The sequence below is a fragment of the Myotis nattereri genome (assembly GCF_964212035.1).
Source record: "Myotis nattereri genome assembly, chromosome: 16".
In the NCBI taxonomy this organism is placed as follows: Eukaryota; Metazoa; Chordata; class Mammalia; order Chiroptera; family Vespertilionidae; genus Myotis; species Myotis nattereri.
The window spans coordinates 38,970,303-38,991,196 of NC_138091.1; the positions used below are offsets into that span (position 1 = coordinate 38,970,303).

The following is a 20,894-nucleotide window of genomic DNA, read 5'->3' on the forward strand; positions in this document are numbered from 1 at the left end:
TTACTCTATCCTACCTTTGTTACTTTTTGTCTTTTCAAAGTCTTCTCACAAAATGTAGACCTCCCAATGCTTTTCTCTATTCCAGTCAAACCAACTGCACGCCAAATACAGAGCCAGAAAACATCTAAGCCTGTGCCTCTCAACCACACTGGCTCCTAGGGCATTTTAGAAATCTGTAAGGGAATTGTGGGTTATCACAATCATTGAGGGGAAAGGGAGACGGTAGCATGTAACTGGAATGCTAGACATCTGCAATGCAACAAACTTACACAATAAAATATTGTCCCATGTTCTGTCAGACTTTCCAATGTCCTGCCAGACACCTACTCATCTGTCTAAGGACTAGAGCCAGGGGTGGGCAAATTTTTTGACTCGAGGGCCACAATGGGTTCTTAAACTGGACCGGAGGGCCGGAACAAAAGCATGGATGGAGTGTTTGTGTGAACTAATATAAATTCAAAGTAAACATCATTACATAAAAGGATACGGTCTTTTTTTCTTTTTCGTTTTATTCATTTCAAACGGGCTGGATCCGGCCCGCGGGCCGTAGTTTGCCCACGGCTGGACTAGACTCTAACTCCATTTGACTGATGCCAAGCTATTCTTTTTGACGTTTTAAAGTGGACTGAAATTTCTAAGAATTCTTCTGTGCGAAAAACAATGGAAGACTATAATTCGATATAATCAGACTTTACCAAGAAGTTGTATACTATTTTGGAAAAATCATGCCACCAACAGAAAGACCTGCTGATGCCTGAGGAACCAATAGAACACACCTACTGCAATTGTAGCTTTTGCACGAACTGTTATTGTGTATGCATGCAAGCAAACGACACTTTGTATTTTCCTACTACAGACTTTTTAGCTTTTATATTTTGAATTATATACTATTTTGCAATTTTGCAATGTTTCTCCTTTCCATACAACTGGGGTGTTTTTTGGAGGTGTGTATGGATGGGGTTATAGTACCCATGGTTTTCATTACGGAACAGTATGTTTAAAAGGCTATTCAGCATATATAAAGGGATGTTGGTGCCGATAACATTGAGACCGCTGAAGGATTTCCCACTTGCTTCCCAGCCTGCTGTCGACACTCTGACCACACCAGACGCGACCTCATTCTCATTTTCAAGGATCCTAAGCTTTTTCGTAGGGGCCCTAATTTTGCGCTGATAAAAAGAAAACTTGTATGGTTCTTAAGAAATAAAACAAGCGGGTGGGGAAGGCGACATATGTAATTTGTAATGCCTTAAACAATAAAAATCAATCAATCAACCAATCAGTAACAGTCTCGCATCCGTGATTTCGTTGGATGTTCCCAAGAGTACTACAGGGAACGCAAACTGTCTAAAGATTCTTACCAACTGTAGTGTATTATAGTAAAAACGAAAAACAACACACACAAAAATACTGTACTTGAGCCGCTGCCATATCTTCGTTTATGAGCTCTCAAAGATCCCACAGATTAAGCCACCAAGATTCTCCACCCGATGAGACCTGAGGACTTTTCTCTCTAGGGTTTATCTCGGCCTGCTCCTACAGAGAGGAGAAAACCGAGATTTGAGGAAAGTTGAGCGACTTGCCCACGGATCCGAGATATCATAACATTTCAAAACAGGGGCTTATGAATATACAGGAAGGGCTATTCTATTACACAGGTTTTCCTCACCGCAAATTTTAGATTTTTTAGAAGTCTGCCACCTCAGACACAACCGGAGGTGGCCCTCACTCCGCCCCCAGGGCTGTCCGCGGCACTGCCTGACTGGCGGCCGGCGCAGGGGACCTCGTGGGGTCCTTCGCGCGGGCTCCGGACGCACTGCCTGAGCGGGTGCGCAGGCGGCTTCCGGTGTGGGTGACGAGTGGTGGCCGAAAAAGGGGGACATCGAGGAACGCTCAGGCTTGGACCATGGCGGACGGCGGCTCGGAGCGGGCTGATGGGCGCATCGTCAAGATGGAGGTGGACTACAGCGCCACGGTGGATCAGCGTCTGCCCGAGTGCGAGAAGCTGGCCAAGGTGAGGGGAGGCCGGCTGTCTGTGGCGGGCGCCAGGGGCTGAGTCACCGCGCGGAGCCTGCTTAGGCCTCAGGGGGCCTGAGGGCTGGAGCGCGCATCCCCAGCCCGGGTTAGGCCTGCTTGAGGAGGACACCCCAGGGCCGTCTGATCACGGAGACGCCAGGCGGGGTGCGCTGGTGAATACCCTCCCCAGGACAGATGGTCACTTCCTCCCGGTAGAGGACTTGGGGCCCCGATAGTACTTTTTGCGTTTCCTTGGATACGCTTGACCGTTTACTTTGGTAGTTCCCCAGGGGTTGAGGCCGCTTCGGCATTCAGGCTAGATCAGGGCGTTTCGTTCTATTGCTGAATCAATTTATGTCAAGTTGTTTATGGATCGTGGCGATGTGCCTGGCCTGTGGCCAGGAAAAGGGGCAGGAAAGTGATAGTACGAGGTGATTAACACAAGATTTCTGTCCCGGAGGAGTTCGTGTACATAACGAATTGGACAAGTCAGACCTGGCGGTGAATGCCTTACAAATACAATTAAATTGTTATTGGAGCACAGAGAAAGAAGCTGTTCATTCTTACGGGTGGGATAAGGGATGGCTTTACAGGGAAGCTCATGTTTGTGTTGGGCCCTGACGAGTAAGATTGGGTTGGGAAGGAGTCATTCCTGCCGCGGGAACTACGTAAGTAAAGACAAGCAGGCACTAAAGTGCAGGATACACTAATTAGAGGAGTTCTTGAATAGTAGTTTAGCCCAATTGCGTATCTCCCATAGGATAGAAATTTAAATTGATCCAAACACTTGTCACGCCCCCTGTGATGTGTGAGGCAACTTTGTGTATCATTTTATGTATAAAGAAACAAAGGCTCAGAGTTATTTGTCACGCGTTACAGTTATTAATTGGTAGAACCAGGGATTCAAAACTTGGTTTGTCTGACTAGGGGCATAGGTGGTTGTTGACTCTGCTCCGTCCTGGACTGTTGCTAAGGCCTCAGTATGCTCAGGACTTATTAAGTTCCTAGATCAGTCTCCAGCCACAGACATTTATTGCTATCTATCTGGAATGCATTCACTAATAGGGTTGTTTTTGTCCCCCATGGAGCTAACTGTGTAAGTACATTGCAGTGTTAACAAATTCAGGGACAGGAGGAGTGACAAGTAATGCATGACACTTAGTCTTAGAAAGAAACCTTTTTAATGTCCCCCACCCTCTTTTTTTCCAGAAAAGAATTTACTAGGGCTTTACAAAAAACAAGGCTAGGGAAAGATGATGAAGTTGACGTACCTGTATTTCTTAGGTTCAGTACACTTGATGGAGGAGAGCCAAAAAAATTCATCTCTGAGCTTTCTAGTTGAGAGTGTAAAGAAACAGCATCAGCCCTAGCTGGTTTTGCTAGGTGGAGAGAGGCTGGGCCTGCGGACTGAAGGGTCCCGAGTTCGATTCAGGTCAAGGGTATGGACCTGGGTTGCAGGCTCCTCCCCTGACTGGGCCCTGGTGGGGGCTCGTGCGGGAGGCAACCAGTCGATGTTTCTCTCACATTGATGTTTCTCTCTCTCTCTCTTTCCCTTTCTCATCCACTCTCTCTAAAAGTCAATGGAAAAATATCCTCAGGTGAGGATTAAAAGAAAGAAAGGAACAGCAACTTAAGGGTTGGAAAATTCAAACACCTGCAGTGCCAGAGAGATAACAATAGCTGACATTTATTGAGTAGCTTCTGCAGTGCCAGGCACTATTCTCAGTGCTAATGTGCATTAACTCACTTGCTCCTCACCTTAACCCTATGTGATAGGTGTATGGTTATTGTTGTTTAACCGACAGCAGGCTAAGAGAAGTTGAGTCACATGCTCCAGGGTCATACAGCTCGTAAAGTGAAGGGGCCTGGGAAGGAAACCCAGGCAGATGGATTCTAGAGCTTTGTGCTCTCACTGTGCAGGATATCCTGCCTAGCGAGCCACGTGTAAGGAAAACCTGAACTTCAGAACACCTGCCCACGGAAAAGGGCAGTAACTCTTCACCTCCAGTTAATCTTTGCCAGTTGAGGGAGAAAAATACTATCTGAGCTAATACTGTGTAGATCAAATAAAACATATCTACAGGCCAAAGTAAAACATATATAGAGGCCAGAGTCAGCCCCTGAACCACCATTTTGGAATTAGTAGAATGACAGTGTCCATAAGGAAGAAACCATTTGCTTTAAAGAAGTACAGCTATTCTAGAACTGAGACCTGGGAGAAAAAACATCTTCCCTTTACCCATGTCTTCTAATAGTTTACTGTGTGCAAGACCTAGGCAGTGCTAGACATTATGGGCAGTATAAAGAGGATTAGACAAAGCTCTTGCCCTCAAATAGGTTAGAGGCCAATGGGGTGGGGGGAGGGATATTTCACTGCTACAGTTGTTCTAGTGGTTTACATATATGGCATTTATTCAGGACATCAAATGGAATGGAAATGTTTAAAAAAAGGAATACTGGTGCCCTTACCAGTACTCAGTGGTTAGAGCATCAGCCCGCACACCAAAAGGTTTCGTGTTGATTTCCAGTCAAGGACACATACCTGGGTTACAGGTTCAGTCCTGGCCCAGTCAGGGCCAGTATAGGAGGCAACCAGTCAATGTTTCTCTGTCTTTCTCTCTTTCTCCCCTCTCCCTCTCTCCCTTTATTTTACTCTCTCTAAAAATCTATGGAAAAATATCATTGGGTAAAGATTAACAACAGCAAAAATAAAATAAACAAACAGGGAATGTTTGGGCCTATTAAACTAAATAAAATTAAAGGCATTTAGATGCTGATTTCTTAAGCCAGCATACCAGTTGGTTTCAAAACAAGATATAGGTATGGATTGCTTTTGTTGGGGGATGAGAGGGAGGGAGGGTGGTAGGATTTTTTTTTATTTATACAGACCCACAGTTTTTAACTTTTGGATTAGATGGTTGTCTTACAGTCCTAGGTAACTTTTTTAAAGGTATGTCTCTCAGTTTTGCTATTTATTCATCGTTTTGTATTATTTTCTAACCTTTCTGCCAAACGTAAAATACTTATTTAGCATTGCATTTCTACATTGAAATGAATATATGGAACATGTAGCATACATTGTTTTGTATTTTATTAATACAAAATAAAACTGGAGAGAGTTTTATTTTCATGTTACCTGTGAGAAAACGAAGGTTCAGGCAGCTGAAGTGGTTTCTCCAAGGTCCACAGCAGAGCCAATCAAGCTCACATCTCCTGGGAACATGTATAGTGTTCTTTTTGCTACATACCACGGCCTCCTGAAGGGACTACCAATTTTGTGCTTACTTTCCTTAAGAAACTTTATTTTTAATAAGACATTTGAAGAAGAAAATTATATATGTATAGAGACTTTAATAGGATGTATCAGGTGAGAAAATCATATGTAGCAGAAGCCTTTGAAAGGCAGACTGAAGTCTAGACCTGGTTTGTCAAATTGCCAAATCTAGGCCATTCAAATTCCCTACAATTATGACCTGGTACAATTCTGTTTCTGTGTCCTGACACTCACCTAGCAAATAACAATAACTAATATTTATTGCTGTGTAAGTTCTATATGATGTTCGCTATTATGGTGATTATGTTTATATTATATTCCAGCCACATATCCATTTAAGAGTTAAAGGATGGACACAGACATACAGAACTTACAGATGCTCAACAAGTACTGATGTTAAACAAACTCCTTAGTCATTTACCTCATTTACAAAGATTGTTTTAAAAGTCACATGTTCCAACAAGTTGGTTTTGATTGCTCTGGCCATCCTGTTCCTTTTGAGTTGAAAGGCAGCATTGAGGAGGTGGAGTTTCCAGAACTATGTGCTTAGATAGGGAAGGATGGAGGGAGAAGATGTTTAGCCATAGGATTGAACATGGAAAGTGGGATGGTTAGAGAATGGGAGTTGCATATAATGAAGTTGGTGATAGTGTCTCTCAAATAGTACCGAACTGTTAGCCATATAACTTACCACATCCTACTTACTGAGACAGTAAGACTCAGGAATTGTAAGCCATTAGGTTCAACTGAATAGTTCAGGTCAGTGTCAACACATTCAATGCATACTATGCACTTGGTGCAAGGGAAACAATAATTAAACAAGGTCCAGCCCTAGAGGAACTTACAGACCAGCTAGGAGGCAAGACTTGCACATTACTGGCACAGGTATAAAGGGATGTACTGTCATATCTGCAGAAGCAACATGATGTGCTTGTCTAGATGCAGAGCACTGAACACCAGTGTCAACAGTATAGATACTATCCCTGCTCTTACAGAGTTTGCATTCTAGTGAGATGACAAAGACAGCAAACAGTTAAGTAGAACAGAGCTGGGGGTCATTGAAAAGAAGAAACCCAATGGACTTGAGTATTAAAGGACGTGCTGAATGACTGTTGATTTTAGAGAGCATTATCTGAGAACATCTTTCTGAGAAGGTGACATTTAATGTTCCATTGATACATGCAGACCATTGCTCTAGAGCAGTGTGTGCTTTCTTCTCATGTAGGGTCAGTTCTTTAAAAACCATAGTTCTGAATTTGCCATATAGTAAACTACACTCTGTCAATCACAGTCATGTGGCTAACAGTAATGGCAAACGCAGCAGGAGGTGACTGTGAATAAGTTATTTTGCATTTTAACTATTTTTGTACTATATTTTGTTGCCAGATGGTAGCAATTTCCCTACAAAATTACTTTGATCAAAGCAAAGGGGTGATTTAAACTAATATAGTCCAGTTTAGTGAAGGGAACTTGGACCAGGGAAACAAGGACCCTGGGCTCTGGTTCTGCTGGTTAGTTTTGTGGCTGAACTATTTGGTCTTCGGTTCTTTTACTCTCTAAAGTAAGATGATTGGATTAAATGTCTGGTAGTGTTTCCAGTTCTAACATTCTGTGATATTTTATGGTTTATTAGCCTATATTTTGAAGAATTTATAGATTATTTATTTATGTGTGTATTTATTTTCATTCTCATCTGAGTATGTTTATTGATTTGAGAGAGAGAGAAATATTGATGTGAGAAAGAAACATCTCTCAGTTACCTCCCCTAGGAGCCCTGACCTGGGATCAAACCCAAAACCTAGATATGTGCCCTTACTAGAAATCGAACCCTCAACCTTTTGGTGTGCAGGACAACACTCCAACCAACTGAACCACTGGGCCAGTACTATAGATTTGTTTTTTGTTCTTTTCCTCTGATGGACATTTAGCCAGCGTTTATTGTATATGTGAATCTGTAGAGCTTTCAGAACTGCTGCTCCCCTTTGCACAGGAAACATTGTTAAAATGTTAGTAATCATATATGTTTAAGAGTCAATTAAATAAGTTCAAACAATGGCTTTACAGTACATATTCTGCTGCATAGAAAAGTCATAGTTTAAAAGTTACCTTGACAAATATGGAAACAGTATTTTTGAAAAGTTCAAACATTATTTGTGCCCTTAATTCAAAAGCTATTTAATTAGTTTCTTTCATCAGTAAAAGAGTACTCAAGTGTTGTCCATGAATGTCATTAAAATAAAAATTTTTCCCCATTAGAAAAACAATTTCTGAATAAAACCTTCCTCGTGCTTCCAATTTATTTAGTGTTAATATCAGTATCTTAAATGCAGTTTTTTTGCTGTGGGTTGGTTTTGTTTTTATCAAAATGTGTGGTTCCTAATAGGATGGCTTATTTTAGCCCTGGCATGTTATCATTAGGGTTTATATTGTTTGAATTTTGTTGTTTTTCATTTCTTAATATGTCCTAGAGGTTATTATCAGTAGGCAAAAAGGGGTGTAGTTCATTTGGATCAGTATCTGCTTAAGAACATGACTTTTGATTTAGCAAGTGTTGGTATTGCCAACTGGTCTTCATTTCTCTTTAGCATATTTACTTATTTATTTATATTATTTATTTTGGAGAGAGAAAGGGGAAGAGATAGGTAGATATCGTTCCCTTCCTGCATGCACCCAGACCTGGGGTCGAACCCACAACTAGGATAATGTGCCCAGACCAGGAATCAAACCTTCCACCCTTTGGTGTGCATGATGATACTCCAACCAACTGAACCGAACTGGTCAGGGCAATTATTTATTTTTATAGCCATTGATGGATTAAAAGAGGGTTTTCTATCTTTTTTACCACAAAATATCCTTTTTAATTTCTTCTCAAAACTTCATGATTTAAGTATTTGTTATGGAAATTTATAAAGAAAATTCATTTTCCTATTTTTATACTTTAAAGACACGTGACTATCAGTTAAGAATCTCTGTTTAGAATAAGATAAACAGATGTTACTGCACTGAGTTGATAAATTTTGCTCGGGTGCTAAATCATTGTTGTTCTATATTCACTTTCTCTTAGGTATTTTGAAATGTTAAAGGTAGCTTATGGGACCCAGGTTGGAAATCACTGACTACAGAATCCCTGGGAAAAGCAAGCATTATCATGAAAAGTATAAAAGTAGTTATGGAGTAGTCCTTTTGCTCTAAAATAGGCTGCTGATTTTCTTTCTTTTCGGTGTCAGAAACATCTCATTTTAGCCTAGTTATGTAGTTTTTGCATTGGTGGTGATGGTTTTCATTGTTCATTTTAATATTTTATTTTAGGAAGGAAGACTTCAAGAAGTCATTGAAACCCTTCTCTCTTTGGAAAAACAGACCCGTACTGTGAGTATATTATAGTGCAAAACTTCAGTTGCCAATAATTTCACTTAACATGGTTCCATTAACTTTGGATATATGTTCATTTTTACAGGCTTCTGATATGGTGTCTACATCCCGTATCTTAGTTGCAGTAGTGAAGATGTGTTATGAGGCTAAAGAATGGGATTTACTTAATGAAAACATTATGCTTTTGTCAAAAAGACGGAGTCAGTTAAAACAAGTAAGTTCATGATTGCTCAAAAACAAATACATTTGCATTTATTTATTTTAATCTTTATTATTGAAAGTATTACATATGTCCTCTTTTTCCCCCCATCAACCCTCCATACATTTGCATTTAAATAAGGACTTTCAGAAAACCTTTTTGTGAATCTGTTAACTCAACATTACAACATTCTAAAGAGTTTTTAAAAATTCTGTCCATATTCTCATAACTGCTTTTATTTTGTTTCTTCTAGTCTTTATATATTTCCATACTTTTAGTGAGAGTGTTGATATAGCTTTGGTCTATTTCCACATTGCTCCATATCTTCATGTTTATTATTTTAAATGATTCTATTATAATCATTTTTAAAAGTTTGCTGACCCCTGACCTAGATGGAATGTTAGAGCTGGAGGAAATTAGTCTAACCTGCTTATACTCACTGTGAGGAAACTGGGGAAGAGATGCTGTTCCTTTCACTACCACATTTTATCGAGATGAATATGGGTGACTGTGGCTCCTCCCCAACCAGATGATGGAACTGTTTTACCTTTTGCCTCTGCCACTGACTCTTTAATCATATTATCTGCTGGTCATTGCCTCACTTCTCTCATAGCCAAAGTTGAACTCTGCTTTTCTTTTTCATCATCATTATTATTGTTATTATTATTTTGTCTGTTTTCATTTCTTCTGTATGTTTCTGCTTGACTGCAAAAAAAAGCTAGCTTGGAAAGCCTTCCAGTAAATGTGGCCAGGCATGCCTCTTCCAGCTTTTTTTTAAAAAAAAATATTTTATTGATTTTTTTTTTACAGAGAGGAAGGGAGAGGGATAGAGAGTTAGAAACATTCATCAGCTGCCTCCTGCACACCCCCTACTAGGGATGTGCCCGCACCCAAGGTACATGCCCTTGATTGGAATCGAACCTGGGACCCTTCACTCTGTAGGCCAACGCTCTATCCTCTGAGCCAAACCAGTTAGGGCTCCACCTTTCTTTTTGCGTAATCAGTTCACCAGTTGTAGTGGGGAGGGGCACAGTCTTGCACCTGAGGGTTTCCTAATCTTTATTGATTTGTTCGTAGGTATTCAGTACTTCTCAGCTATCAGGGAGGTTTTAATGTTCTTTGATGTTCTTTTATAGGCATTTCCGTGTGTAAAGTTGCTTGTGAAGACCAAATTTAACCACAGCACTTCCATCAATAACATACTTCCCTTTCCTGTCTAGGGAATGAATTTTACTTATGAGTGCTATTTATTATTTTAGGCTGTTGCAAAAATGGTTCAACAATGCTGTACTTACGTTGAGGAAATCACAGACCTTCCGATCAAACTTCGATTAATTGATACTCTACGAATGGTTACAGAAGGAAAGGTGAGTTGTCTATTGGTATAACTCATGGTGATAAGTACTCTCTTACTTGTATTCAGACATGCTTTTACACTGTGTTTAGACATTTTCTATTAGTATTTAAAAATAAGGTTAATTCTTCACCCTGGCCTGAATCTGCTTGAAAAGTCTGTTTGGGATAGCTAAAGTTTCACTCTAATATTTAAATTGTTAGCAGTGTGAGGTTAATTTTCAAAATTTCACTGTGATGTCATCCTCCTCACCCCTAACCCCCAATATCATATTTCTCTAAAAAAAGGGCAAGTACGGAGTGGTGACTGTGGTAGATACGTTTCTTTCTAGATAGACTTTTGTGGTTGGAAGACAAAAACTTAGCTCGTATTTAACTTTTTGTCTCTTTAACTAATCAGTTCAGTTCAGTAAATGTTATTGAGTACCTCTGTTATGCTAAGTCCAAAAGGAGCAAGAACTATTCTTTTACCTCAAAGAGATCAGTTATAAAAATAATGGTGGGGCTGTGTCATGACACTATGTAGTGCCCTATAGCATAGAGGTAGGGATTGATTGGGTGAGGTGCCCAGGGAAGCCTCAAAGAGTTGATGATAGCTGAGCTGGCTTTTTAAGAATGAATAGAAATTCTACAGGGCCAGGGGTAGGGAAAGGGGCATTTTACACATAGGGAAAATAATATACAAAAAAAATCAAAGTAAGAAACACCTAGTATATTTAGGAAACTCAGTAGTCTGTTATTGGAGATTAAGGCTTTGAGGGATGGCTTGGGGAAAGGGAGTTGCTTCAGGGCAAAGGCTAAATGGGCAAGCCTTAACATGAAAATTAGTTTCCTAGGCTCTGTAAGTTATGTAGTTATAGTTTTAATGTTTAATTTGTTGGAAGTTACAAATCTACAGTATTACTTATAGCTACAAAAAATGCTAGTAACTTCAATACTTAGCAAGATCAGATATATATGTATTTTTTACTATATTTTTATTGAATCCAGAGAGGAAGAGAGAGGGAGAGATAGAAGCATCAATGATGAGAGAGAATCATTGATTGGCTGCCTTTTGCGCGCGCACACACACACACACACACACACACACCCACCCACACACCCCGGGGATCGAGCCCACAACCTGGGCATGTGCCCTTGACTGGAATCCAACCTGGGACACTTCGGTCCTCAGGCCGACCAGCTAGGGCGAGATCAGATATTTTTAAAGGAAGTAGCATTGTATTTAAAGATTAATCAGAATTAGAGTATTGGTTGAATTGTGGCTACTGGGCTGTATATGCTCTTTGTAAAGGGTGTTATTTTTCAAGTAATCAATCTTTTTAAAGGTTCTTTTTGTTTTCTGTGCCACTTATGCAGCATGTAGTCTGTCATTCATTAAACACAGTGATTTTTTTTTAATATATTTTATTGATTTTATGCAGAGAAGAAAGGACATAGATAGAGAGTTAGAAACATCGATGAGAGAGAAACATCGATCAGCTGCCTCCTGCACACCCCCCACTGGGGATGTGCACGCAACCAAGGTACATGCTCTTGACCGGAATCGAACCTGGGACCTTTCAGTCCTCAGGCCGACGCTCTATCCACTGAGCCAAACCGGTCCCGGCTAAAGACAGTGATTTTATATTTAGGTTCTCAAAGCAAAGCTGCAAAATATGAGTAATGTTTTATAGAGACATTTTCTTTAAAATTGAGTGATTGTGAAGTATAAAATATTACATAGCTCTGTTCGTACATGGAAGATAAAGTGCACAATAACTCCAAAATAAATACTTTGCCTAGTTTGAATAATAGTTTAATTCTATCTTTAAAATTCTGATATATTTCTATAGGAATTTGATAATTATAATAAATTTCTTGTATTTGTAGATCTATGTTGAAATTGAACGTGCTCGACTAACTAAAACATTAGCAACTATCAAAGAACAAAGTGGGGACGTCAAAGAGGCAGCCTCCATTTTACAAGAGTTACAGGTAAGATGCTGCATTGTAGAGTGTGTGGAACTTTATGTTTAGTCAGCATTATTTTCCTGTGGAAATAGCTTATTTCAGCACTTTATTACTTTTTTTCTAAAGCACCAAGAATTAGAGTGAATACAGTAGAGTGTGAGGTTATTCAAATAATTGGAAATAGAGTAATTATGGTTCCAAATACATTTAACTTCTAAAGAAGTGTTGTTTTTTAAAATATTTTTATTGATTTCAGAGAGGAAGGGAGAGGAGGAGAGAGAGAGAAACATCAGTGATGAAAGAGAATCATTGGCTGCCTCCTACACGCTTCCTACTGGGGTCAAGCTCACAACCCAGGCATGTGCCCTTGACCAGAATCGAACCTGGGACCCTTCAGCCCGCAGGCTGATGTTCTATCCACTGAGACAAACCAGCTAGGGCTCTAAAGAAGTTTTGAAGATAAATTAGGATTAACAAGTTAACCTTGATTTTGTGCTATTATTTGAACATTTTAATTCTCAGAATTTAAATAAAATCAGTAATTCATATACTATTTACTTATGCGTTAAGAATTTGCTATTATTGGCTTTGTTCTTTTTTTTTTTTTTTTTCAAATATATATTTTATTGATTTTTTTACAGAGAGGAAGGGAGAGAGATAGAGAGTTAGAAACATCGATGAGAGAGAAACATCGATCAGCTGCCTCCCGCACATCTCCCACTGGGGATGTGCCCGCAACCCAGGTACATGCCCTTGACCGGAATCAAACCTGGGACCCTCCAGTCCGCAGGCCGACGCTCTATCCACTGAGCCAAACCGGTTTCGGCGGCTTTGTTCTTAATGAATATTAAATTGGTGGTCAATTCTTAAGAGTACTAGTAATCTTAAAATGAGACAGCAAAGAGCTAAAGAAATCTGAGAAAAACCATAGACTGTCTCACCAGAAAAATGTACATGAACTATGCTCAAAATTTAGCTTCTAGCCCTGGTTGGTGTGCTTAGTGGTTAGAGCATTGGCCCACACACCAAAAGGTCACAGGTTCGATTCCCAGTCAAGGACACGTACTTGGTTGTAGGTTTGCTCTGGCCCCCGGTCCGGGCGAGTACTGGAGACAACCAGTTGATGGGTCTCTCTCACATAGATGTTTCTCTCTCCCCACCCCCACTCCTTTTCACTCTCTCTGAAAGTGTTACACAAATTTATGAATGTGTTAAAATTCATGGAACTTTACACCAAAAGAAAAAAAATGTATTATGTAATTTCCTGGAGGAAACTAGCTTTCTGTATCATCATCAGCACTCTAAAAATGTGTGAACGTTCTTACTATTTATCAGCGGTGAATGTTTTAATATGTATTTAATTCTATTGCAGTTTCAAAATATTATAAATTCATTTGGGGACTTCCTCTTCTAGGTGGAAACCTACGGGTCAATGGAAAAGAAAGAGCGAGTGGAGTTTATTTTGGAGCAAATGAGGCTCTGCCTAGCTGTGAAGGATTACATTCGTACCCAGATCATCAGCAAGAAAATTAACACCAAATTTTTCCAGGAAGAAAATACAGAGGTAAGTATATGTCTCAATATGAATTCACTTTAAAAAATGTTGCAGCACCCGTTTGGCTCAGTGGATAGAGCGTCGGCCTGCGGACTGAGGGGTCCCAGGTTCGATTCCGGTCAAGGGCATATACCTTGGTTGCAGACACATCCCCAGTAGGGGGCGTTCAGGAGGCAGCTGATCGATGTTTCTCTCTCATCAATGTTTCTAACTCTCTATCCCTGTCCCTTCCTCTCTGTAAAAAATCAATAAAATATATTATTAAAAAAAAAAAAATGTTTAGGGGGAGTCCTGACCGGTTTGGCTTAGTGGATAGAGCATCAGCCTGCAGAATGAAAGGTCCCAGGTTTGATTCTGGTCAAGGGCATGTACCTTAGTGGCGGGCACATCCCTGGTAGGAGGTATGCAGGAGGCAGCTGATCGATGTTTCTCTCTCATCTATGTTTCTAACTCTATCCCTCCCTTTCCTCTCTGTAAAAAATCAATAAAAGCCGAAACCGGTTTGGCTCAGTGGATAGAGCGTCGGCCTGCGGACTGAAGGGTCCCAGGTTCGATTCCGGCCAAGGGCATGTGCCTGGGTTGCGGGCACATCTCCAGTGGGGGGTGTGCAGGAGGCAGCTGGTCGATGTTTCTCTCTCATCGATATTTCTGACTCTCTATCTCTCTCCCTTCGTCTCTGTAAAAAATCAATAAAATATATTTAAAAAAAAATCAATAAAATATATTTTTTATTAAAAAAAATGTTTAGGGGGGAAAAACATAAACCCCAATTTACCTTGTCAACTTTCTTCTTTTTTTCCAGAAATTAAAGTTAAAATACTATAACTTAATGATTCAGCTGGATCAACACGAGGGCTCCTATTTGTCTATTTGTAAGCACTACAGAGCAATATATGATACTCCCTGTATACAGGCCGAAAGTGAAAAGTGGCAACAGGTAAGAACATATTCTTATACTTGACATTGATACTTATGAGAAACAATCTGCATTTTTTAAATTATGAAATAATTTTAACTTCAGTAATTATATGCAATTTTATAATGCTGCTTTGTATTCACTGTGTTGATAATTCAGTTTATCCTTATTGATTCAGACTATTGTAGTAGTACTCTATCACCTTGAAAGAAATAGGCTTACTGTTAAAAATATATGGCTTGGCCGGTGTGGTGCAGTGGTTAAGTATCAACCTGTGAACCAGGAGGTCAGGGTTCGATTCCAGTCAGAGTACAGGCCAGGGTTGCTGGCTTGATCCCCAGTAGGGGGCTTGCAGGAACAGCGGATCAATGATTCTCTCACATCATTGATGTTTCTCTCTCTCTTCTTCTCTCTTCCTCTCTGAAATCAATTAAGAGTGCGTGTGTGTGTAATATACAGCAGGTCACCTGCTAGCTAGGTTACAGTAAAGACCTAACATTACTTTGGAAAATTGTTACATGTGTATTCCATATAATTTTGTTGTATGAACTTCTTCTTTTATACATTTGTTTAAAAAAATAGCCCGGGTAGTAATTCAAATTAGCAAGTATTTTTTAGTACAGTATTCAAAATGAATATATATATATATATATATAATTATTTCATGATTTTTTAGTTCTTGCCAAAGTTTTCATTATGTTTCTAATCGTGCATATAATCTATTATGTTGTGCGACTGTTTCAGGCTCTGAAAAGTGTTGTCCTCTACGTTATATTGGCTCCTTTTGATAATGAACAGTCAGATTTGGTTCATCGAATAAGTGGTGACAAGAAGTTAGAAGAAATTCCTAAATATAAGTAAGTACCTTTATAATTAGCTTAATATACCTCAGTAGAAGCACCATTTTGAAAGAAAATTGGTTAACCTAAATGTACACTTAATTGGCTGCTGATAGATTATATTAGAGAATAAAATTGGAGATAATAATAAAATGTTTTTTATAGTTCTGCATTAGAAATTAATGTAATGAGATGATTGCATACTTCATTCTAAGCCACTTATCAAGTAGAAGTTTTATTTCAAGCTAATTTCAACAGCTTTTGTTTAATTAACCATTTGATGAAGTTTTTATCATCAGTAGTTGGGGCTTTATGATTTTCTGAAATACATACTTCTGAAAACCTATTATATGAAACAGACGTACACTTCATAGGCACGATGGGCTTTTATTTTTTATAGGTATGTTTCTTTTATCTGTTTCATTTTTTTTTTTTAATATATTTTTTATTGATTTTTTACCGAGAGGAAGGGAGAGAGATAGAGAGTTAGAAACATCGATGAGAGAGAAGCATCGATCAGCTGCCTCCTGCACACCCCCCACTGGGGATGTGCCCGCAACCCAGGTACATGCCCTTGACCGGAATCGAACCTGGGACCCTTCAGTCCGCAGGCCGACGCTCTATCCACTGAGCCAAACCGGTTTTGGCTATCTGTTTCATTTAAAAGGTTATATTCATTAGTACAGAGATTGGCAAAGAAGATAGGAGAAGGCAAAATGTTAAGCATGGGAATGCTATATTCAGAATTACTTTGGGGAAAAATGGTAGCAAAATTAGAAACAATAATAATCCACTTGGTTCTTTTTCTGCAAATAAATATTTATTTTAAAAGTCTGTTGATATTTAAATCCTTGTTATAGTGGATGAAAGTTATTTTATAGATTTGGAATATTAAGTTTTATACCATTTACAGGGATCTTTTAAAGCTTTTTACCACGATGGAGTTAATGCGTTGGTCTACACTTGTCGAAGACTATGGAATGGAATTAAGAAAAGGTTCTCTGGAAAGTCCTGCAACTGATGTTTTTGGTTATACAGAAGAAGGTGAAAAAAGGTGGAAAGACTTGAAGAACAGAGTTGTTGAACATGTAAGGATCTGGCATGATAGAGATGACAATTTTATAGTCAAGTTTGGCAAATTTGAGCATAAACTTTTATGTTTGATAATTAAATGTGTTGACATGCTTCATTTCGAGAGGACCTCTCAAGAATCCAAAGTTTTATAGCACATATACCAGAAGGAATTTCTTAATGTGAGGGATGATGAGAATGGGGAGAATGTTTTCTATCTCACTTGGTAGTTTTGGAAATGGGTAACATATCTTAAACCTGCCCTTTCTTTTTTATTTTTTTTTTAAATATATTTTATTGATTTTTTACAGAGAGGAAGGGAGAGAGATAGAGAGCTAGAAACATCGATGGGAGAGAAACATCGATCAGCCGCCTCCTGCACATCTCCCACTGGGGATGTGCCCGCAACCCAGGCACATGCCCTTGACCGGAATCGAACCCGGGACCCCTCAGTCCGCAGGCCGACGCTCTATCCACTGAGCCAAACCGGTTTCGGCAAACCTGCCCTTTCTTCTTGGTGTCACTACAGGTTGAATTGTGCCAACATTCATTCATATAACAAACACATTTATTATGAGCCCTCTTGTGCCAGACAGACACTACAAAGTGCTGGGACATATAGGAGAGTAAGACATCTTCAAAAAGCTTAAAAATAAACCATAGGGAAGGCACATTTATAAGTAAAAGCATTATAGGTATTGTGGTACAGGTATATATAGAGGGGAGCATAAGGAGAGAATTGATTGGCTCTACCTAGGAGAGTAGTCAGGTTAGATACATAGGCATTGACACAGAAGATAAGATTTGTAAGAAGAGTATGTAGTTAGCAGGTAGACAAGGAGAGCAGTCCCTTTGGACAGATGGAGTCATCCCAGCAAGGGCATAGAAGCACAAACAAGCAGGGGAACTTGGGGACCTCCAAGAAAAAGGGTCAGTGAGAAAGGAAGTTGGAGATGTCAAAAGGGTCTGCATCACAACAAAGATTGTACACACACAGTGAAAACTTCTGAGAGGATAATGGCCAGGCCTGTATTTTACAAAGATCCTCTGGGAATAAGTGTGGAGAATGGATTTGGAGAGAGAGAAGACAAGATGAGAAGACTGGTTAAGTTAGGGTCTGTTTGGGCTTGAATTAAGGTAGTAACCACGGTATTGAAGAAGAATGGATGGAATGGAATTATTTTAAGAAAGAAAATCAATAGAATTTGGTTATTGGTTAAATTTAAGGATAGAGGAAAAGGTAGGGTCTAGAATAGTTCTCACACTTCCTAAGAGGTTAGTGTTGCCATTGACCCTGATAGAGTTGGGAAGAGATGCAACTTATTAAAAGATGAGTTCAGCACTAGCCAGTTTGGCTCAGTGGATAGCGCGTCGGCCTGCGGACTGAAGGGACCCTCGATCGATTCCAGTCAAGAGCACATGTCTGGGTTGCGGGCACAGTCCCCAGTAGGGGGTGTGCAGGAGGCAGCCAACTAATGATTCCCTGTCATCATTGATGTTTCTATCTCTTCCTCTCCCTCTCTGAAATCAATAAATATATTTTTTTTAAAAAAAGATGAGTTCAGTTTTCTCCCCATCATTCCCATATTTCCTTGTGAGTGCTGTTATTCTGTTAATAACATTAATAAAGAAGAGTCTCTCTAACTTTAGTACCATTTCCAGTGAAAATTATGGAATTTTATTTCTTATCACCTTTAAATAGTTATAGTGATGATTAAAGTGATGTTTTGAGGTGATCTCAATTTTTAAAAATCTTAACCTTTTAAAAATTTGTCATAATTAGGAAAAGCTTAACTTCAGTTTCTTGCATATAGCAAAAATATTTTAGTACAGTTATAATTTTTAATCACTATTTAAGATAAACCTATATTTTAACTGTATATTTTAAGAGAGTTGTGGAGAGTACTCAGAATAACTTGCAAATAACTGCAGAAACAAAAATGCATTCCAGTGGTGGGCTATGGGAAAAATAAAAGCTCAATCTGATATTTTAACTAAACCTATTTGGGTTTGAAAACAAATGGACTTTTAGCCTTACTGATAACTGTTGTATTCTCTTTGCCCGCTCTCTTCTCCCCAGAATATTAGAATAATGGCCAAATATTATACAAGGATAACAATGAAGAGGATGGCACAACTTCTGGATCTATCTGTTGATGTAAGTAGTAAACTTCATTGTTTGAGTTATTTGTAGCCATTCATTTTGAATATCAATCGACTTATAAAAATCAAGTGAGGAAATCAGTGTTGTTTTATTTAACTTTAAGTTTAGGTAATAAGTTTCCCCAAGCTATCTTAAGCACCAAAAAATAGCTTAAAAATCTTTTTATAGTTACATTAATATTATTTATACTAGTTAGAATTGTCACTTAAATATGTTAGTTTTCCATTGATTAAGTTGAAGTTCAAGGTATATGTTCTATAATAAGTATGTTTAGGTTCACAAAAGTGTACTGTGGAAATAAAAGATATGAGGGAGGCTTGACTATAGTTCACTTGAAAAGGTCCCAGGACGTGATGGAGAGGTTTCACTTTCAGATCTGGATTTCATGTTGATAAAATGTACAACACCAAAGAAATAGGTGGTAAGTGACATGCACAGTAATGGTCTGAAAAGCCATTTCTGTTACCAGAAGTAACTGAGACAGTTTAGCTGGAAAAGAAGAATCATGGAGTGTTAGCAGGTTTGACCGTTGGATAATTCATTAGCACTTCTCATATCTGGATGAGGGTACCAGAGTTCTTAGAAGCAAAATGCCTTGTCCATGGCTATATAGTTGCCAAGTAGCAGAGCATATATTCTACCCTGACATTTCTGGAAACTTTGGGAGTAGATTCAAACTTGACCCTGACTTGGAGTGGATTCATATTCTATTCATCCCTAGACTCTCAGTAAAATCAATACATTATTACAAGAAATCAGCAGTTGCCAACTATTATTAAAGAATTTTAGCCCTGCATATTCTTGAATGAAGAGTTTAGAAAATGCTTTCCTTAAATTCTGTTTATTATCTATACTTATCCGGTATTAATCCAGTTTGTCTTTCTCTCTTGCAGGAGTCAGAGGCTTTTCTCTCAAATCTCGTAGTAAACAAGACCATTTTTGCTAAAGTAGACAGGTTGGCAGGAATTATCAACTTCCAGAGACCGAAGGATCCAAATAATTTATTAAATGACTGGTCTCAGAAACTGAACTCATTGATGTCTCTAGTTAACAAAACTACACACCTCATAGCCAAAGAGGAAATGATACATAATCTACAATAAGGGGTCTCCATGCCCTGATGCTTTTAGAAAAGAGTTAACATTGGAAGTCATTAAAAAAGAAAAGACTGTTATGGTGTATATGTTGGGTTCTTTTTTCCTATTCTCAACTCCTTTGTCTAAAATTTAAAATATAGTGAATATGTTTGAGGCCCCTTTTCTACCTTTCAACTCCCTAATTTCATTGTTAACTTTTCATTTGTAATTGATACAAAAATAGAATACATTTCTATTGTCTGAGTGCTCAAAACTGTGTCATAACTTACCCAAATTTTTTCTATCATTTGAAACCTTTTTAGCTATTATTTGTTTTCATTCAGCTAACAACCATAATGATAATAAAAGCAGTATATGCACGTTTATTTTCTATGGTTACATGTGTTTCTGAACATTTTACGGGGTAGTGATTTAAGTGGTTTTTTGAATAAATTCTGTTGTAAATCTATGAATTAGTAGATTTTAAAAAGATTTTTTAAAAATATATTTTTATTGATTTCAGAGAAGAAGGGGGGAGAGAGAGAGAGAGAGAGACATCAATGATAAGAGAGAATCATTGATCGGCTGCCTCATGCATTCCCCCTACTGGGGATGGAGCCTGCAACCCATGCATGTGCCCTTTTGACCGGAACTGAACCTGGGACCCTTCAGTCCGCAGGCCGATGCTATATCCACTGAGCCAAACCGGCTAGAGATTTTTTTTAGATTTTTTAAAAAATTATTAATTTTTAGAGAGAGAGGAAGGAAGGGAGAGGGAGAGATTCCTGCATGCCCCCTACTGGGAATCGAGCCCACAACTCAGGCATGTGCCCTGACCAAGAATGCTAACCCTAATCAGCAACCTTTAGGTGCAGAGGACAATGCCCAGCCAACACTGGCCAGGGCTATTTAGAAGAATTGTAAAAGCAACATAGAATATATAGGAACATTTGGGATAGAGTTGTGGTTTGTGAAGAATTTGTATTTTAGTATTGTGGCTAAAAGTCTCTAACCTGAGTGTGTATGGGGTTTTAATCTTTTTTTCTTTTTTAGGGGGGTCTAACTGGCTTTAATCACAGTAGCTTATTTTTACCCTCTTCCCCTGA

General features: G+C 38.9%; 1 protein-coding gene across 1 annotated transcript; it reads left to right on the forward strand.

Annotated features, from left to right (window-relative positions):
• The first annotated feature begins 1,017 nt into the window (after window positions 1-1,017).
• On the forward strand, window positions 1,018-20,172 carry PSMD12 (proteasome 26S subunit, non-ATPase 12). Its single transcript, XM_081109905.1, has 11 exons — window positions 1,018-2,014; window positions 8,600-8,659; window positions 8,748-8,876; window positions 10,121-10,228; window positions 12,087-12,191; window positions 13,582-13,731; window positions 14,525-14,659; window positions 15,383-15,495; window positions 16,391-16,565; window positions 18,629-18,706; window positions 19,606-20,172. The coding sequence occupies exons 1-11, from the start codon at window positions 1,907-1,909 to the stop codon at window positions 19,813-19,815; spliced, it is 1,371 nt and encodes a 456-aa protein (XP_080966031.1). The 5' UTR covers window positions 1,018-1,906; the 3' UTR covers window positions 19,816-20,172.
• Window positions 20,173-20,894: the final 722 nt, after the last annotated feature.

Coding starts and splice junctions, on each gene's coding strand:
- PSMD12 (XM_081109905.1), top strand. CDS start 1,907: ATGGCGGACGGCGGCTCGGAGCGGGCTGATGGGCGCATCGTCAAGATG. Junction 12,192..13,581: donor CCATTTTACAAGAGTTACAG/GTAAGATGCTGC, acceptor TTCCTCTTCTAG/GTGGAAACCTACGGGTCAAT. Junction 18,707..19,605: donor TTCTGGATCTATCTGTTGAT/GTAAGTAGTAAA, acceptor TCTCTCTTGCAG/GAGTCAGAGGCTTTTCTCTC.